Source organism: Platichthys flesus, chromosome 24 (assembly GCF_949316205.1).
Source record: "Platichthys flesus chromosome 24, fPlaFle2.1, whole genome shotgun sequence".
NCBI lineage: Eukaryota > Metazoa > Chordata > Actinopteri > Pleuronectiformes > Pleuronectidae > Platichthys > Platichthys flesus.
The window spans coordinates 3,241,417-3,259,915 of NC_084968.1; the positions used below are offsets into that span (position 1 = coordinate 3,241,417).

At 44.1% G+C, this 18,499-nt stretch overlaps 1 protein-coding gene across 1 annotated transcript; it reads right to left on the reverse strand.

Annotated features, from left to right (window-relative positions):
* Positions 1–1,518: 1,518 nt before the first annotated feature.
* LOC133949688 (serine/threonine-protein phosphatase PP1-beta catalytic subunit) lies at positions 1,519–17,880 on the reverse strand. Its single transcript, XM_062383635.1, has 8 exons — positions 17,720–17,880; positions 6,425–6,556; positions 6,103–6,333; positions 5,388–5,492; positions 5,023–5,094; positions 3,124–3,275; positions 2,741–2,875; positions 1,519–2,137 (listed from the first exon to the last, which is right to left on the reverse strand). Exons 1-8 carry the CDS (start codon positions 17,769–17,771, stop codon positions 2,033–2,035), a joined length of 984 nt encoding a protein of 327 aa, XP_062239619.1. The 5' UTR covers positions 17,772–17,880; the 3' UTR covers positions 1,519–2,032.
* Positions 17,881–18,499: the final 619 nt, after the last annotated feature.

The window sequence follows — 18,499 nt, forward strand, 5'->3', positions numbered from 1 at the left end:
CCAGTTGTGTGTGTGTTGTTGTTTTAAACTGGTTGCAAGATAACACAAAAACAACAGAACTGTTTTCCACGTAAATTGGAGTAAGGGGTCAGGGAAGAATTATTTTACTTGATACTAGATACTTGATATTCGCGGCAGAAAGCGGAGTATAGAGAACTTCTCCCTCGGTCACCAAATCAAATATAGGGTTCTGCTTTTCATATGAGTATAACCGAGATCACTTTAGTCACTATAAATCTGGAATTTGTTTAATTCTTATTGGTTTATTGATTCTGCCTTGAAATCTGAAGCAGCGAATCCTTCAGCCTTAATGAGCCTGTTCCAGTTCAGGCTTCTTCACATGTCACTGCATCATCAGGACCAGAGATCACTCATTCTGATTAAGCAACATAATTAAATTAAGGGATGAATGTAATTACAAAATGTGATCACATTTTCCCCCTCATTTTATACCTTCACTTACTTGTAAAAATGAAATTATGACAGTTACACAGTCTGAGGGGTTAATATCAAAATAAGATTTTATTATTAAAGAGAAAATCTTTTGATGTTAACAAATCCACCTTTTAACTGCTTTACTGATTTAGCAGGATTATGTTAGCCTGGATTATTTAAGAAAAGTTTGCACACACTTCTTCAGGGCTGATGTCGGATTTGATTATCGATCTAACTAAATTTGAGGCTCAACCGGAGCAACAAGTCCTCAACGACAAACCTGTAATACAACCCTAACTGAACTAAAGACTTCTTGTCCAATTCCATACAAAAGAGTCATGTTCTCATAAGGTGGTGTAGCGGGTGGCACTGTCACTGTCACCAAACAGCAGGAAGGTTCTTGGTTTGAATCCCGGTCCAGTCTGGGTCTGTTGGGGTGGAGTTTGCATGGCCCCCCTGGTCTGTGGGCGTTTTCTCTCTTTTTCCCCCAGAGGCAAGATTTACAGACTGAGGCAGATTATGCAAAATTGTCTGTAGGTGCCAATGCTTGAGTGTCTCTTTGTGTTCGCCTGTCCAGAGTGCATCCCCATTCTTTATAGAAACCAAGGTTAAAACAGTATAAAGCTCACAGGTCAAGCTCAGGTTGACACAAAGCTTGTCTCTTATCACATCTCACAGCTATCTTTGTTAGGACACTGCATTGAACTAACCAAAACCGTATACCTAACCTTTACAAGTTCATACTTAACTCTGTCTAACCTTCAAGAGATAGTTAATCCAAAAATGGAAAGTTCATCCAAAAATGGAAAATTCACTCTATCTACTCACCACTATGCATCACCATTAACACTTCCCCCATCCCCCCATCAGCGATGTAGTGAGCAGATAGTTTGAATTAAAATTTTGGGGTGAACTATCCCTTTACCCAGGACCTCAGAATTGACGTTTTGTCTCATTCGGCTTCAGTCCCCATAGGGTTCTACTGGTCCTGACAAGTCAGTGTTTACTGGAATAAGGTCCTGAGGTGGTACACCCACGTTTGAAATGAGTCCTGAGGTGGAAGAACGACACAGAACGTCCATGTGGATTTATTCCCTGTATTATTTATTGAAAACCCAGCTGTTGTCATTGATACCTGTTGTTTGTGTGTGTGTGTGTGTGTGTGTGTGTGTACAGGCAGGGAAGTAAGGAGATGTGGTAAACTAAATTAGCTGTCATTCTGTTGTCAAGAAAAAAAAGGCAAAAGGACAAAAAGACAAAAGAAAAAGAAAACACTCTGATACGCTACAGAATGACGCCTTCGCTGTTCTCGCATATTTTCTTTTTTAACACTTGTTTTTAAAAATGTTACACGGATGAAAAGCATCGAGGAGGAAGAAGAAGAGTGTGTGACAGCAGCTCAGAGGCAGATCAGAGAAATTAGATTTTTAATGAAAGACAGGTTTGGGTGCGTCTTTTTAAAATCAGCCGCCGCGCTCGTCTGTTTGCCTCCGCTGCCGAGCGTTGCTTTTACTCAGAGTTGTGAAAAGCCAACAGGAGACAATCACCGAGTTCGCTCTCATTCCGTATCTCCCTCCCTCCCTCCCTCCGTCCTTCTTCACCGTTTCTTTGGGGGTTGGGCTGTGCGGGGTGGGGTGACGGGCCGTCCCGAGTTCATCCCTCCATACTGGTACTTGGCTTTCTTCTCAGACGGCTTCAGGATCTGGGAACGGACACAGGAGATTTAGCCTTTATTTCTGTGTATGTAATAAATACCTCACAATCTCAATCTGAGGTACTTGTACTTCAATGTATTTCAATTGAATGCCTCTTTGTACTGCTACTCCAGTGAAGTACAGAAGGAAATATAATATATATAAACTCTGCTTCAATGAGCCTTGTAAACAATGAGTTACATGTTCATCATAACAATGTCCAGATCTTTTCTTTCTCAATTTCATTATTTATAATTATTGATCGATGTATTCATTACTAATACCAATAATATAGATTTTTAAGCTCTGTCTTTGATTGTGCATAGTATCTTTCTTCCTTTTTAATCATGAGCACATCTGTTGATCGGGGCGGTGAAGCTGCTGCACCGCAATGAATAGAACTGTTACCAAATATCAGTTACTTTTGGTGACAGCTACTTAATTAAATCAAAAGGGACTTCCCTGATTATGTCAATCTTGTCATATGTCAGAGGTGTGTCAGCAGGATTAGAACTTGTCAGGAGTTTATGTTCCTGTTCATCTGCTTTGTGCACGCACTGGGCACCAGACCCATGTCTGTACTTTGACACGACTCTGTCAGTAAAGCATACCTGGAAGGAGCACATCAGGGTTTCATCCACGCTCATCATGCCGCCGGCGTTGTCGAACTCTCCGCAGTAGTTTGGAGCCGAGAACAGAGTCACCAGCTGCCGCTTGGCAAAGAACTCATAACCGTCTTCTACCACCTGGGGGCGTCAGATTAAAAGGGATATCACTCACTGGAGCCCTGATTCATGGCATCTCCATTAACATTATGTGAACAGGGTTTTTCAGTAGAGATTCGTTACACATATTCTGATAACACAAGGTAGTGGTAAACCTCAACTAGATGCCTTGTTAGACTGATGTATTAGTCCAGTTGTTGATTTAGTCTGGGGAGCTGGTTTCCTATGTATTTATATTGTTGAGAAATGGAAGGTTGTGTGCGTGGTACCTGGTGGGCTCTGCAGATCAGGTCCAGGTCGTGGCGGTTCAGGAACTTGCTGACCACATCCGCTCCGAAGGTGAAGGAGACGCCACGGTCATTCTCGCCCCAGCCCTGGACGTCCTTGTCTGGGTCCGACCACAGCAGATCGCACAGGAGGCCTGGAGGGGGGGAATACACAACTTGTCAACTCCATCGTACACCCCAACCAATGCTAATCAGAGAAGAGGGAGCAGCTGCATTCACACAGGACAACAAGATCCATGTCTGTGTTTGACCTTTGATCAAACATGTAGATCTGGGTCAAGGCATCAAATTCTCTCTCTGAGCTTTGCTGTAAATCCACCTGAAACTACCGGAAGCTGCCTTTTCTTAACTGGTATTAAAACATCAAGGCCTCCTTTTGTATATACACACACACTTGCTTCACATCCAGACACTTGGACTCTCCCTAGAAGACCATAAGAGGATCTGAGACGGTGGCTGCCAGCGTTCGAACACTAGCTGCCTTATAAGGACAGGAAGAGGGCGAAGCCTCCAACTGAGAGGGGCTTCACCTCCACTGGTTGTTTCTTGACCTATAAAACAACTGTGTTCTTCTTGGGGGGGACAGAGAGATTAGAAAGTTATACCACTATATTATTTTTTGATGAATTATCCCTAATGTCACAACCAGCTACAGGACCAGGCCTCAGAGTGCGAGGATTTGTAAGAGACAGACGCAGTGAGCAGTTCCTCACTTCTTGCGTCCTCGCCTCGTGTTTGGAACATAAATCATAGCAGAAGAGCCCAAACAAATATATCAGTGGCTCAGCTCACAAGAGACTGGACCTGGAGTTATATTCATCTCAGAATCACTCCATGGAAAAGCAGCAAAAGAAACACCTCGGCCCCAACAGCAGCTCCCTCTGAGCAGGACCCGACCAATAGAGATTTGATCTATAGCATTTTTCTGGAGGAGGTGAACGAGGGATCGAAGTTTGATGTATTACTGCAGAAATTGTCGGTTGCTATGGAGCCGAGTCATCACAGTTTGCGTCCTCCCTGTCGCTGTGAGGTTGTTTAGTTTGCAGTGGGAGCAGGATCGGACGTTTCGTGTGTGTGTGTGTGTCTGTGTGTGTGTGTGTGAGCAAACCCGTACAAGGTCAGCCAAGACAAAAACACTTTTTAATAACCGTGCCATCATCAGTTACCATCTCTCCTCCCACAGACTGCAAATGCATGTCCATGCCTAAACATGACCTCCTGGCTCTCCTAAATATCAGCAGAGAAACAAGTCTTCTCCGAATTAGAAACGTCATTCTGAGAGTTTGTTACCAGTTGGGTCAGATTTCATGCACTGAGAATCCCAATGAATATGCGCCCAGATTTTTCTTGTTTATCAAAATCAACAACCTGGCAGGACATGGTAATAAACCATTTCAAGATCTTTTCCTTCCACATATGCAGAGTCAAGGAGCAACTGACTCAGACATTCGCAGGCTCCAACGAAGCCCCTCCAAAACATTTCAGGAACATGTCTCTTAGGAGAGCCACTAATCAAGGTAAAATACAGCTCTCAGCCAACACAGCTGAGTCAGTCGCAAAACTGCATTTTTATGAAATGGTTCCCAAACATCATTCTATAGTTGAGTGGTGGCTGCTTTTTTATATTTCATGTGCTCCCTGGGTCACCATCAACGCAACAGAGCATGATGTGACTTATTTGTCTTGAGCTGCAGTATCTAGAGGAAACAGCAAGGTTGGGTTTTGAAATAGAATACAAATAAAAAAACTGGGCAGCAATTAAGTACATGAATGAAAAGTGGCTCTGTACAGAGGTAGATGGTATAGAGACATGAGGAACATCTGGCCTGCTTTCAGTGTGTGTGTGTGTGTGTGTGTGTGTGTGTGTGTGTGTGGACCCACCTGTGTCAGGCACATCTGTGGGTCTCATGATCCGTCTGATCTGCTCCATAGACTGCAGGTCAGGAGAGAGACCTGCGGGCAACACAACAACACAATTTCACAAGACTAATACACTTTGTAAATCTCATCACCATCATCGTCGTCATCCTTCATCATCATCGTCCCCCCCCCCCCCACCTCTTCATCCTCCTGCCTGTGCAGGTATTAACCCATATCACTGAAGCTGTAAACTGGCTCTGACCCATTTACCTCACATCGGATTTGTCTAGAAGGCTCAGTTAAACTGTGTCTTTCCAGATCAGGCACAGCTCTACGCTTTCGGGATGTGCACAGAAACATGCATTCGTTATATTCGACATGGATACCTCCGTGGCAGCAGAAGATCTTCTCGTCCACTATGGCAGCGATGGGCAGGCAGTTGAAGCAGTCGGTGAAGGTCTTCCACAGCTTGATGTTGAACCTGCGTTTACCTGTGGGATCGACGAGGCAGCGAGTCAGGAGGCCCTCAGGGCAACGAATCATGTACGGCTCATCAACATGTTCACGAGTTCCACCAAACACATCACACATGCCCAACTGGTCACCCTCAACCTGTGCCTGTGCTAAACCCGCCTGTCTGGAACAGGCTGTTTTCTTGGCCTGTGGTGATGCTGTTTGCAGCTTTTCTTTCTGAAACTGTAAAAGTGACCTGAAGCGATTGAGTAGAGTAAGCCTGCTGCTCTAGTTTGTTCAAAGGCTAGTGAAGCTCCAGTAAGCACGCAGAACCTGAACCGGAGAGTTGTTGTGCTCACAGGCTGTTAAAAATACACATACCAAATAAGGCAGCTACAATGAAAAGATATTCATTCATGACTATTTTTGTTGCTTTCCAAATGTTCCAGTTTAAGTGTGTCCTTGTTACCAAATGTCAAGGTTTCAACAGTTATAAGTTGAAGGACTAAAAGCAGCACTGTATCCCACTTATTCAGCTCGATTCTCTACACACATGCATAATGGAGCTCGCTCTACCACAATGGAACTCGACCTGAAAACGGAAACACACTCGACTTCTGTCTCTCTACGTGGGAGCCGAGCACTCACACTCGTCGTAGAAGCCGTAGATGCGGTTGATGGAGGCACACTCGTGGTTGCCCCTGAGCAGGAAGAAGTTCTCGGGGTATTTGATCTTGTAGGCCAACAGCAGGCAGATGGTCTCCAGCGACTGCTTCCCTCGGTCCACGTAGTCCCCCAGGAACAGGTAGTTGGCCTCTGGCGGGAAGCCGCCGTACTCAAAGAGCCTCAGCAGGTCTGTGTACTGTCCGTGGATGTCACCTGGGAGGGAGCAGGGATGGAGGTTTGAGGACGGACACAGACTACATGGTGAAATTTAAAAGAACAAGGTCAAGCGAGGGGGGTTACTGACCACAGATTTTGAGCGGAGCCTCCAGCTCCAGAAGGATTGGCTGACTGAGGAAGATCTCCCGGGACTTGATGCAGAGGCCGCGCACCTCAGCCTCCGTCATCTGGACAATCTTCCCCGGACGACATCCTCGCACTGGTGGAGGGAAAGGGAAGGTGGAGTCAGTATGAATGCACAACGTAATGAGTGGCGGTCTTAATTAGCGACCAGCGATCCGACCGGAGTTTCCTCAGTAACTTGTTTTCCCCGGTTCCCCTACGCCTGGGTTGCTCATCACATAACTGTACACATCACCCCCCACAGGATAGGTCTTGAAATGAACTCCACTCTAAATATGGGAGGCCGAGTTTAGTCAACAGACAGTGGATGGAAACGGCCTGTGTCGGCATTGTTGATGTTGCTGGGGGTGTTTTAGAGACACTTCCTGTTGTGTAACAGGGAGGAAAGAGAGAGGGGGGGGGGTCACTTGACAATAAACTGAGGGACTCCGGGTCACGGACTGTTTAATGTATAGAAGGCTGTTAATGAATTCAGCAGGGCAGGTTAATGAAACGTAATAAATGAAGCAAAACCATGTGGGGGATTTCAGAGAAGTGACCTAGCCTAAAGGTGATTTATTGCGCTGCTCAAATTACAACCTGGTGTATTTTTAAGTTCTAATATGTACACAGCAAACAAGTGAGCTGTGATCCTGCATCAGGGTGGTGCTTAAGGTTAGTCCCTTTAAACCTATAAGTGTTTCCGCTGCTGAGCAAGAGAAACACAAGATAATATGAAGTCATCTTTTCAAATTTAAAGATTCCAATCCAACACATTTTAAGCAAAGGGGATGTGAGATTAAAACATTTCTACAGTCTCTGCACCACCACCGGGATGATTTAGTTTTTCAATACTTTATTGTAAAGGGGGAAAAATGTTGTATTCATTTCGTATCTTCTCATCTTACACTTACACATCCAGACCTTGGTGGTCAGCTGTACAAGAGCTAAAACATACAGTCTCAAATATCATTCAGTAAAAGTTATAGTAACTGACTGTATAAAATGATGAAGTGAAGAATTGATGACGTCACGTGGGATTATAAGAAGTTAGAACATGTTATTTCTCTACTTTCTGAAGACAGTCAATTACCCTACAGTTGCACTAAAAATGGAAAAAATGGATTATATAAAGAAGCCAGACACCTCCTCATTTACTGCACCAACCTGAAAGCATTTTGTAACTCTGCCTGCATTTGTGTGTTTATTATTTAGCAGGTTTACGCAGAAACTACCTACACAATGTAGTTTTGGTGTGGATCCGGATCAAGTAATAATTTTCATTTTCTTTAACATTATGAGGTAAACCGTGTTGATTACATATGTTAAGAATTTCAGTATGATGCCCTATATTTTTCTCCCCGTGCTATGATGAATGTTAGAATCACAGACGCCTCCTCCTTCACCTCCTTCCCCTCCTGCTAAGAGAAGTGGGCCAGGTCTGACTGAGACAGCTTCGGTCAGACGACACCACAGCAACACGATGGAAATCCTAGCAGGCGTCAAATGGTCTAATAGGTGAATCAGACAGACGTGGTGGTCAGAGAAAGAGCAGCAGCTCCACGGCAGTTAGAGTATTTAAAGTAGAAGGTGAAATAAGGAATCTACAAGTATCACATTCCTGCAGCACGCAGCTCTGAGGGTGTTCTCTACACAAAGTTTGAAAGGACAAAAGTGTGTGTAGCCGTGTGTGCGTGCAAACAGGACCCTGATATGTCTGCCTACTGTCGGCCTGTCCGTCTGAGACCAGACACAAGATGTGATCGCACGCACTCCACCTGAGGGTAACACTCTTTCACAGGTAAACACAAAGCACGGCAACAAAACAGGGGCACGTGGAGAATATGATTTTAATGGTGCGAGGGCTGACCCCCTGAAAAGTCCTGCCGTGGTGTAGAAATGCAAACACGTTGCATTGCTGGTATTTTTGCAGAACATCTCCTCCAGTGAGCACAAGCAAGGAGTGCCTGAATGATTTCACAACCCTCCCTGATAGCTGTGTGATGACGCGCTTGCAGGTCTGTGCTAGCTCAGCTGACAGGGGAGGCCTGATATAGGACGGACACGCATGCACACACACACACACACACATCTAGTCCCACTTGCCTGGAAGATCCCCTTTCATTATATGGTGAGGGCAGAGCCAGGACCATGGATTTCTCGGTCTCCTGCTTCAAACACACACACACACACACACACACACACACACACACACACACACACACACACACACACACACACACACACACACACACACACACACACACACACACACACACACACACACACACACACACACACACACACACACACACACACACACACACACACACACACACACACACACACACACACACACACACACACACACACACACATCATAAAAACAAACACACACACACACTGTGATCCAGTGACCTTGACTTCAGAGTGTACCACTACGGCCTTGTGGGGAGGTATCCCAGCATCCTCTACTTTGTCACCACTGCACTGCAGCTTTCCCAGTGAGATGAAAGCGAGGGAGTGAAAGACACTGAGAAATAAAGAAGACGGAGAGAGAAAGAGAGAGAATAGGAGGTGGTACCCAAATCTTATCACCATGGCAACCCAGCAAGACCAATTTCCAGCCCGTGTTGGTGAGCGAAGCTGCTGCTGTATCTCGAGGGAGGGAAAGGAGCTGATTTGCAGATAAAGTGGCATCACTGCCAACCCACGCCCTGCATACTAACATGGACTGCATCTGACAGCAGTGGAGGAACCCCAACAGGATACCTACACAGCCGCGCACACACAAACACACACTTTACAATTCAACTTCCCATACCAGTACTTCCGAGGTACGACCCGAGATTTTTAAAACATCCAAAAACTACTCCTTAAGCAACAAACTAATAAAGCAAGCTTTCCTGTCCTACAGTAAGTATTCAGACCGAAAAATATTACAAATACTACAATTCAACTGTAAAGTATACTCTCAGTAGTTCTGTGGATAATGACACTGAGCCAGTCAGAAACTGTTGGGAAGTGTAGGATGCAGGAGGTTTTCCCTTTATAATGCCCACGCCAGGAACTATAGAGATGTTTTCGCCATTCTTACATTAATCAGACTCTCTGGATTCCCTTTTCATGAGTTACATACAAGCATCTGACTGAAAAACTGCTTCTGAATGATTGGGTGGTTAATGTTCCACCCGCTTCTCTCAGCTGCTATGAGCTCTCGATCAGAGTGAATCTCCGCTCCGTGTTCCAGTTAATTTCTCCAAATTTGGTCAGGCACCTAAGTCTGTCTCCCTCGGTTTTTAGGCTTAGCTTTAGTCACACTCCGACCTCTTCAAAACTGAACGGCTTCTTTGCCCAGGGTTATGAGGGTAAAGATGCCTGCAATTCAGCCAACTGCAGCCTCTCTCTCTCTCCCTGTTCTTTTCCCCCCAAGCCCTTCTTCTCCTCCCTCCACCTCCCTCCTTCTCTTCATCTATTTATCTTTAAGTTGTATTCTTGGCTGTGACTGAACTCCTGGGTCACAGTCCTCCTCCACCTTGCCAATGAACTGGGCTGACGTCAGACGATGACGCCTCATGCCCCTCCCAGAATACTCTTTGCATTCCAGACAGCTCCCAGAGCCTTCACATGGTCACGGCTCTGGCTGCACTAAGGATACTCTCCGGTTGGAGCATCTGCAAATCCCATCATAATCCACGGTTTCAAATATTTTTGTTCTGGGTGGAACTATGTCTTTAGGACAATGACTACCATGACACTTTACTCCACAATTTCCAATTTAAAATCATCCAGAGAATAAATGGCAGATTGGTCAACATTAGATTTCAGCTCCAACCCCACACTTGCATAATATAAACTGACAACTGTCAAAATGGCTTCTTCCCAACACGGCGCTTCACCTTAGTTAAAGTGACTGATCTGCCCAACATTATGCTGCATGTTGAGCCACACAAGAAACAACCTACGGCACGGAATGACTGTGCGAGCACTCAGTCAAACCATGACTGAGATAAGTTGCAAAGTATATAGCAGGGAAGAGCCTGTGTGGCCAGTTTTGGAAATAGACCGAGGGCTGGAGCACAGAGTCACAGGTTCAAGAGATTCTTGTTTTATTCCCTGTGGATGGTTTAATAACTGCCGGTAAAAAGTAAAGAAAAAATAAAGACTTGTATATGTTTTAAACCCAAAAGACAAAGGGGGTAGTGATCTACAAGAGGTTGTTTTCAGTCATCACTCTTCTGCTTCACTTGTGGCAAACTCCTGGCTAAGGGTCAAGGAGGTCAACCATTTTTCCATTCATTTAAAAAGAGCAGAGTTCACTTGAACAGTACACAGGGTGGGACAGAGAGACAGACTGAAAGATATGTGACTTGCAGACAGATCACTCCTTCAAGGCATTACCATATAAGGGCGTTACTCTATGGAGGAAGCAGGCGACTCAGTCGGGACAAAGAGGGAGCGCTGGACGGCTCTGTTTCTGTCATGGGATGGAGAAAGAACAAGACTCGCTTGGCACAGGCCACGGCTCCGTCACCGAGCGAAGGTCCACAACAATGTTGCGGCTGTCAGCTGCAGCGGCAAAGAGCTGCGTAAGCGCGTTCACGTCAGCAAGCAAACAAACACAGACCCACACAGACTGATGTCAGCACAATATCTGGAGCTTAAAAATAAGACAAGGGCCATACGTCCATTTTTCAACTGTTGAGCTGCCAGCACGCTTTCCAGTTTCGCCTTTGTTTGAGTTGCAAAATAAAACGCTTAACAATGAAAACTACTTCTGTTGAGCTCATGTCGACTTGTTTATTCTAGTCCTGTTATGGTTGTTTTACTGCATTCCTTTGCTGTATCTTTTGTAGTATTTGCCACTGAACTTGTTTCATCCGTCTTTATTTTACAGACCGTTTTATCAGGGACATGCAGGGTCACGAAGCTGCAACGAGAGACCCAAACAAAACAAAAAGATGATTAAACATGTTTAATCACCTTTATAACCCAGTGTTCTTTGTCCTGCCACAGTTTCATAAAGAGCCCCCTCTCATAATAACATGAGAGATCTGTCTGTGTTTGCTCTGTTGCTGCATTGTACAGCTGTGTGAAGCGCTATTTGCAGTTTGCTTGTACTATCGTCCATAAAGTTGTTACCATCCACGTAGACAGTCAGACCTCATGGTCAAAGTTGTGAGCATACCCGCAAGTGGCATCAATGCCGTTCTCTCTCTCTTGTGCAACAAATGTTCTTTCACTTTTTACTGTATGTACCTGTCACTGAACCACAATAGATTGAATTCATTCCGTGGGAATAAGAATGTATCCACATGTTATTTCTTACTTTTTTCCATTTCCAGTATTGAGAAAAACTAGAGTATCTGACTTGAATTTGGAAGTTGGGTTAAAACAGGATTTCATTTCTGGTACTGCCAAGAAAAGATACCCAATGAATCTAATGGGTCAAACAGACCATGCATTTTTAATCAGGTATGACTGTGCATGTTTTACTGACTGCTGCACCAATAAAGATGCCCAGTCAGACCTTTTTTAGTTCTCAAACTCCATTCTCTATTCTTTCCAACTGGGCACGAGGCCAGCAGCTCCCCTCCGCTCCTCCATCCGACGCTCACCCACACAGTGGCTATGGAAAACAGTGACCCCTCAGTGAACACCAAACACAAAGCAACTCTGGCGAGGAGAGTGGGAGCGAAAATTCAAGGCCAAAATCCTGACTGCTGTGGCATTTCTGTGCAGGCTTTGCATTTTCAGAGGACATTTTGTTCGCCTTCAAGTGCCACGGGTGAATGGATGTCTTTGTGGGGCCAAAGAATGGATGAAATTGAGAGGAGAGACTGGGGGAGAAATAAACACTGTAGGCGCAGAAAGATGGAGAGATGGAGAGGAGCGGAGAACGAGAGAAACTGAAGCTTGCGTGGAGGAGACACAGAAGGCGAGGGAGTGAATGGAGGGAGAGGGCAGGGACGGGTTTTAGCTGACAGCCTCGCTGGACAGCTGAAAAGCCAGAGTGAGCACTGTGCCATGTTTGGTGCCAGGGGGTGAACGCTCACCACTGCACACAGGCTCTACCATTGTTGTTTCCACAACAGAGTGCCACGCCAGCAGCCTGAACACCACGCAACACAGCAGCAATCCCAGGAAAACAAGCATGGTGGCACCAATAGAAATGCATTGTGAAAGAGCAGAAACGGCTCTAATGGTACATAACCAACTAGATCATCTATATTATACTGCACATGTACTGCCTCGAGTTGTTTTCACCCATTTAATCAGTTTTAGGGGGGGAATTGTCATTGTACAATTTCCCAAATTAAAGTGAAATGATGTCATATTTGCAAGAACAAGGACAAAAAGGTGAATTCATAGGCAGCAGAGTACAGCCCAAATTATTTAGTTCAACTCTAATGCTTCAGCCTTACCTTGTTTGTAGTGATTTATCCTTATTCAAATTGTTTAAAAGATATATCCAAAAAGGACAAAACCACTTCCGATTGGAGCTGGAGTCGAATGAAACCAGTGTCATCGCCAGTCATTTGACTCGAGAGTGCATACCGATTCTGTCCATTAAACAAGTTGTAAGCGGTTGCTACTGGGTTTTTGACCAGTGGAAAAGGGGTTTAAGTCTTAAGGCATCTGTCATTGACCTTTAGTTACCACTCAAAGCCACACAAGCAGTTTTCAGACATGCCGGGTAAAATACAGAGAAATGGCAACAGAGTTTAACCACAGTTTGCCTTTCGCGAATGCACAACACAGCGGTTCTCTGCACAGACGCGTTCACAACACAAAAATGAATCCTTCGCACTATTCAGGCGACAGGTGAAACAGCAGCAGACAGAGGCAGGGGGTGATGTATTAAATCCGCTGCGGAGATCACGTGAACATGGTTAAAGCTCCCGCGGGAGAAGCGTCATCAAACCCCCACACTCAACGCTCACTGTGAATCCAGCGGGTGGGATCCTCTGCTGGGTTCATGCATAGGCTTCTTCGGAGAAAATACGGAGAAACTGCAGAGTCCCAGTTCATGTCTGAGATCCGCTACTGAGCTACTTAAGAACTTGCTGACCTTAGTTGATTGAATAAAATATTTTCCTTAGAAGGAGCTTGTTCAAAAGACACTTAATTCATTCACGTTGGAGGGGAATTTAATGATTCATAAGTTTTAGAGTACGGATATTACAGTACAGTTATTGGTATGAACATTGGTCCTGAACTATAACAGGAGGTTTGTTACAAGACTTTTCATTTGCCACATGCAGAACGTACATTTTCAAATATGTGACGTGTTGTCTGTTAGCAAAACCATGCGAGCTGCGTTAACCACTCGAACTACAGGTCATATGGTGAGGGCAGACAAATCAAACAGCACCGAGGGAGCCTCTTACGTCAAAACAACACAAAAGGTTCCCTCGCTGCAATTGCTCGGGAATTACACACTGCCCCAACAAACACACTCGCTACCACTGGATTAACTGTGTGACATTTTATCGGTAGAAAGTGATGTACTGCTGCCTCTAATAATCAATTAAAGCGAATTCTAAATAAGGGAATGGGGATTATCTCAAATCTGTGCAGTGTAACAGCCGTGTCAAACGCGGCATGGACAGCTCCTGAACAGAGAAATGCTCTGTGGGAGATTTTATGTACTCATACTTACTGGGTTACAACTTAGCTGGCGTCTTTGCCCATAAACAAAAATGAACCAATGTCTTCAAAATGCAACTTTCCATGCTGCGTATCCCCCCTCACTGGCTGAGGTATGGGCCTGTAGTGGCACATAAAGCCTACAGGCCACCTGTGCTGGCAGGCCGGACAGAGGGCCTGTTGTTGCTCGAGCACTGGGCCAGCGTGGGCTTAGCATGGGCACACTGGGTAAACTGGGTTCTGTGATGTCTACTTTACTGTCTTAAATCAATGAGCCAGGGTTAAAACAACAATTAGCTTGTAAGTGAGGTCAATGTACATTTTATAGAAGGAAAGGACTCTTTGCCCAATTCATTTTAAATCATGGAATGCACAAATTATTAGGTTAGTAATAATACAGTATTCAGAAGTTTAATTATCAAGCTCATGATGATGGCCATAACAATTGTTGTTCATGGAAGATTTAAAATGCCTCAATTAAAACAAATGAAAAAATATAAGAAAATAAAATTTACATTGTATGTTATATGTATTTTCTATATGTGTGTATTCACGATGTTATGATTACAAAACATGATTAAAGAAATAGGTATCTGCTAATAGTCCAATTTAGACATTTTAAATCTTTCACAGTTCTCGGTTAAGCAAGATTATAATTTGATGAAAGCTTAAAGAACAGCAAAATGCTAAATAAAAACAAGGTAAACCAGGATGTCTACTGTGAGTGTGTGAGTGTGTCATCGAAAGGGTAGGTTAATTTCTACCAGTGACAGCTGTGCCTGTTGACATTTACTAGATCAGTGTGTGCGTGTGCCTGCGCGCGTGCATGTTGGTTCTGGACTGGCATGAGAGCAGAGGGGGGAAAAGGAGACCAACCCCCTGTTGAAGAGGTTTAAGGAAATCCTTTCCAACCTGAGAAAAAAGGTCTCTTTATCCTTACAGACATGGAGAAAGGATTCCTGTTCATGAGGAGCTTTTTCTCTCCACTGTCACGAAAGTACTTGCTCTATGTGGTCAACTGTTTGGTTTCACTATAAATATTAAGCTCTCGACCTTAAAGTGGCTTGAGATAGTGTAAGTTATGATTTGGCACTATACATACACAATTGGATTGAATTGAAAATTGAGAACACTGGGAGCAGAAAGGTTGTGGCCGTCTAGTGGAATTCTAAACGAAAGCTAGCTGTAGATGTAAATCCAGTGAAGTAAACCAAGACGAGGGATATCAAGGTTCCATAAGCAGGGAGAAGCCTGTGAGCGGTCTTTGTGTTGCCCAAAGGTCAAGTCCTAAAATAAAATGCAGCCCCAACGAAAACAAACCGACACACCAGGGACAGTTTGAGTGTGTCCATTTGGAATTCTGCTTGTGTAATGGCCAAAATACGTCCGCCTGTGTTAGACTAATGCCACTTCACCCGTTGATATAAACAGTAGGCGCTCAGCAGGCAGCTCTGGCCACCTGACCTGACACAGAGTGATTTCATCTTTTGTTTGCAGTGCAGTATCAAAGTTATATATGAATCCACATGAAGTTCCTCCAACCCCCATGTTGTTGTTCCTTTGGGTCTTTATGGTAACATTTGTGTGCTGTGGTCCAAGTACATTTTCAGCCTCTGACTTAGGCGGGTCTTTCTTCTTGACCAGCAACAAGTTGGTGCCACTCTAGCCAAAATGGCTGGACAACGCCAATCTTAATTTATGGAGATTAAATTCCTTCAGCAGTTGGGAGGTGCAGACATCACTTGTAAGTGAGAGTTGAGACTACTTCAAAGTCCTTCCATGCTAAGCTATCACTATCAGCCTGCAGATTCACCCTTCATATCATATCAAGAGCGCTGGAAGGACATAGATGGTTGGATAAATCCACAGCTCACATCTAGAACCCTTTACACCCTGATCCCTCACATTTCCTTAACTGAGGTTTTCTACTCACTGCATGAAAAAAAAAAACATCACTAATTATGAAGCCAGCTAGCCAGCTTACAGTGTAGTCCTACCCAGCTGACAGTACAGACTCACACAGCTGCGTTAAACACACAATGACCAAAACAAACATTATTATCTAACTAGTCCCAATCAATCCACATGATTAGCTTATACTGACATGAACAGCAGACTTGTTCAATAGGAGTTGTTGACCAATGTGTATGTTTGTGTGTGTCTGATCTTAAACACACAGATTTGATTTGTGCAAGAGAGACTCCATCATGAACGTTTGTTCATGAGTGACACGGCGGTGACGTGTTTACTGAAGACACAGAGGGACACTGTCCCAGAAGAGAGACAGACAGATCGGCTCACCTGTGTCGGGATCCCTTATTTAGCACTGCTAAGAAACTCACCCACTGCTACTCAACACATAACAGTGTCACAGGAAAGACAACAACATGTTCTTCGAAAGTACAGAGGTTACTTTTGTGCAGCATTGACAGCCTCAAAATATTGACATCAGGGAAAAGCAAAAGAAATATGATCAACCAGACACATTAGCTTTCTGGGTAGATGGAGACACATAACATGACATGCAATTCTCATCATCCAGAAGAAAACTGAGAAACCTGGTTATTTTAGGAATGTGTGATGATATGACACAACCGTAAAGATCAGACCACCAGCAGTTGCAATGATGTGAAAATATCTGCAGGATAACACTGTTCTGTTAAACTCCTTTAAGATCTTTGGCAATTTAAAGATGATCCGTCTATTTGGGGAATACAAGAGTTGTAATTCACATTACAAAAGCTTATTGCTCTTTGCGAACAACCTCTCTTTAATTCGGCTATAATCAGAGCCAGTAACTTTCATTGGTTTCTATAAAAAAAATCTCCCATCGTGTAATCTGCACAGCTCAGGTGTATCTAAAATTATAGAAACACAAAAGCGTATGTTGTGTGTAAACATATTAGGATATACAGACTCTAACAATGAAGTGTCCTCTCTCTTCTTATGCCAGACCTCATTCCAAAAAATGCTTTTCTACTTAAGACAGGATATAAACTTAATGGGCAATACTAAAACCGCTCATTTAGAGGGCAGGTACTTGCCTGGAAAGATTCGGCTACCAGGATTTCGCTATCTGCACTTTATTTAAAGAGAAACGACAACTTTTGGGACTCTTGTGGCAACAAGCTACCGCCCATCGTAGCGTGTGTTTGGTTGTAGCAGAGAAAGCTTGTGGGAGAGGAGAAGTTTTTAAAGCCTGTGAAACTTTGTATGGTAAAAACCAAACTAATGATGCAACTCAAGCACTGAAGCATTGAACCAAGGTGGCAACTCGTTGCTGTAGGCGCAAACAGTCCTGCAGCAGCAACTTTGATCGCGAACTCAAACTGTGATTCACGACAACAATAAAGTGTCGCAAACATAACGAACCGCGAGTTAATCTGAAAACAAGACATGATCGAGATAGAGGCGTGTGCCTGTGATCCGCGTTACCGACCGACGGGACTAGTTTCTGCTCACTCCGACCCGTGGCTCCGTGAGCTAGTGACGCGGCCGCTTTTCTTATCAACTTCCTCCCACAAAATGAAAAAATCGAACTCAACAACCCCGCGGGAAAGAAGCGGTGAGCTACAGGGACGCCGTGAATGTGCCGAGCCGGTGGACTCACCCTCTAAAAGCCTGGAAATCAGCGAGTCGACGTCCAACTCCCCCTCCGCCATTTCTGTACCCAGCAGCTCCGGCCTCCCTCCGCAGTGTGGAGCAGTGAAGGCACCGCCTCACCGCACTGAGCCTCACCGCCGCCCTCCTCCCATTCAGGAACACGGCGCTGCCTTCATGGACCCCTCGGAAACTCAAGCCTCTGTGGCAGAGGCGGCGGGTGGTGTGTTTACTTCCCCAGTAAAAGGTTACACTCACAATATGCAAACAAATAAAAACAGAAACCACCTGAAGAACGTTTTTAGAATGTAATGAAGAACGTGTGTTTATTCCCGACTAATTATTGAGACTTCAAAAGAAAGAAATACAGAAACTTTGTCAATAATTAAACTTTAATCATGAAAATGCGCTTGCCTAAGCAGCAGACAGGTCAAATTACATTATATACACTTTTCACTACGGAATAGTGTTTTGTAAAGAAATTTACTTGACTAAAGGGCAGTGGCACGATGCAAACTGTATTTGCACATCACTATAAGGAGATGTTTTGAATTGTGTGGAAAGACATACATATATATTTATATATGTGTGTGGGTGTATATAAAAGTATAAACGGAATAAATTCACAATGATATAAAATATAATATGAACATAAAAAGGTATAAATATATATATATCATATATATTATTGTGAATTTAAAACCATTTGCATTTACATTCAAATGGGTGAAAAGTCTTAAGAGGTGTATATATATATATATATGGAATAATACAAAATAATGTGATATAA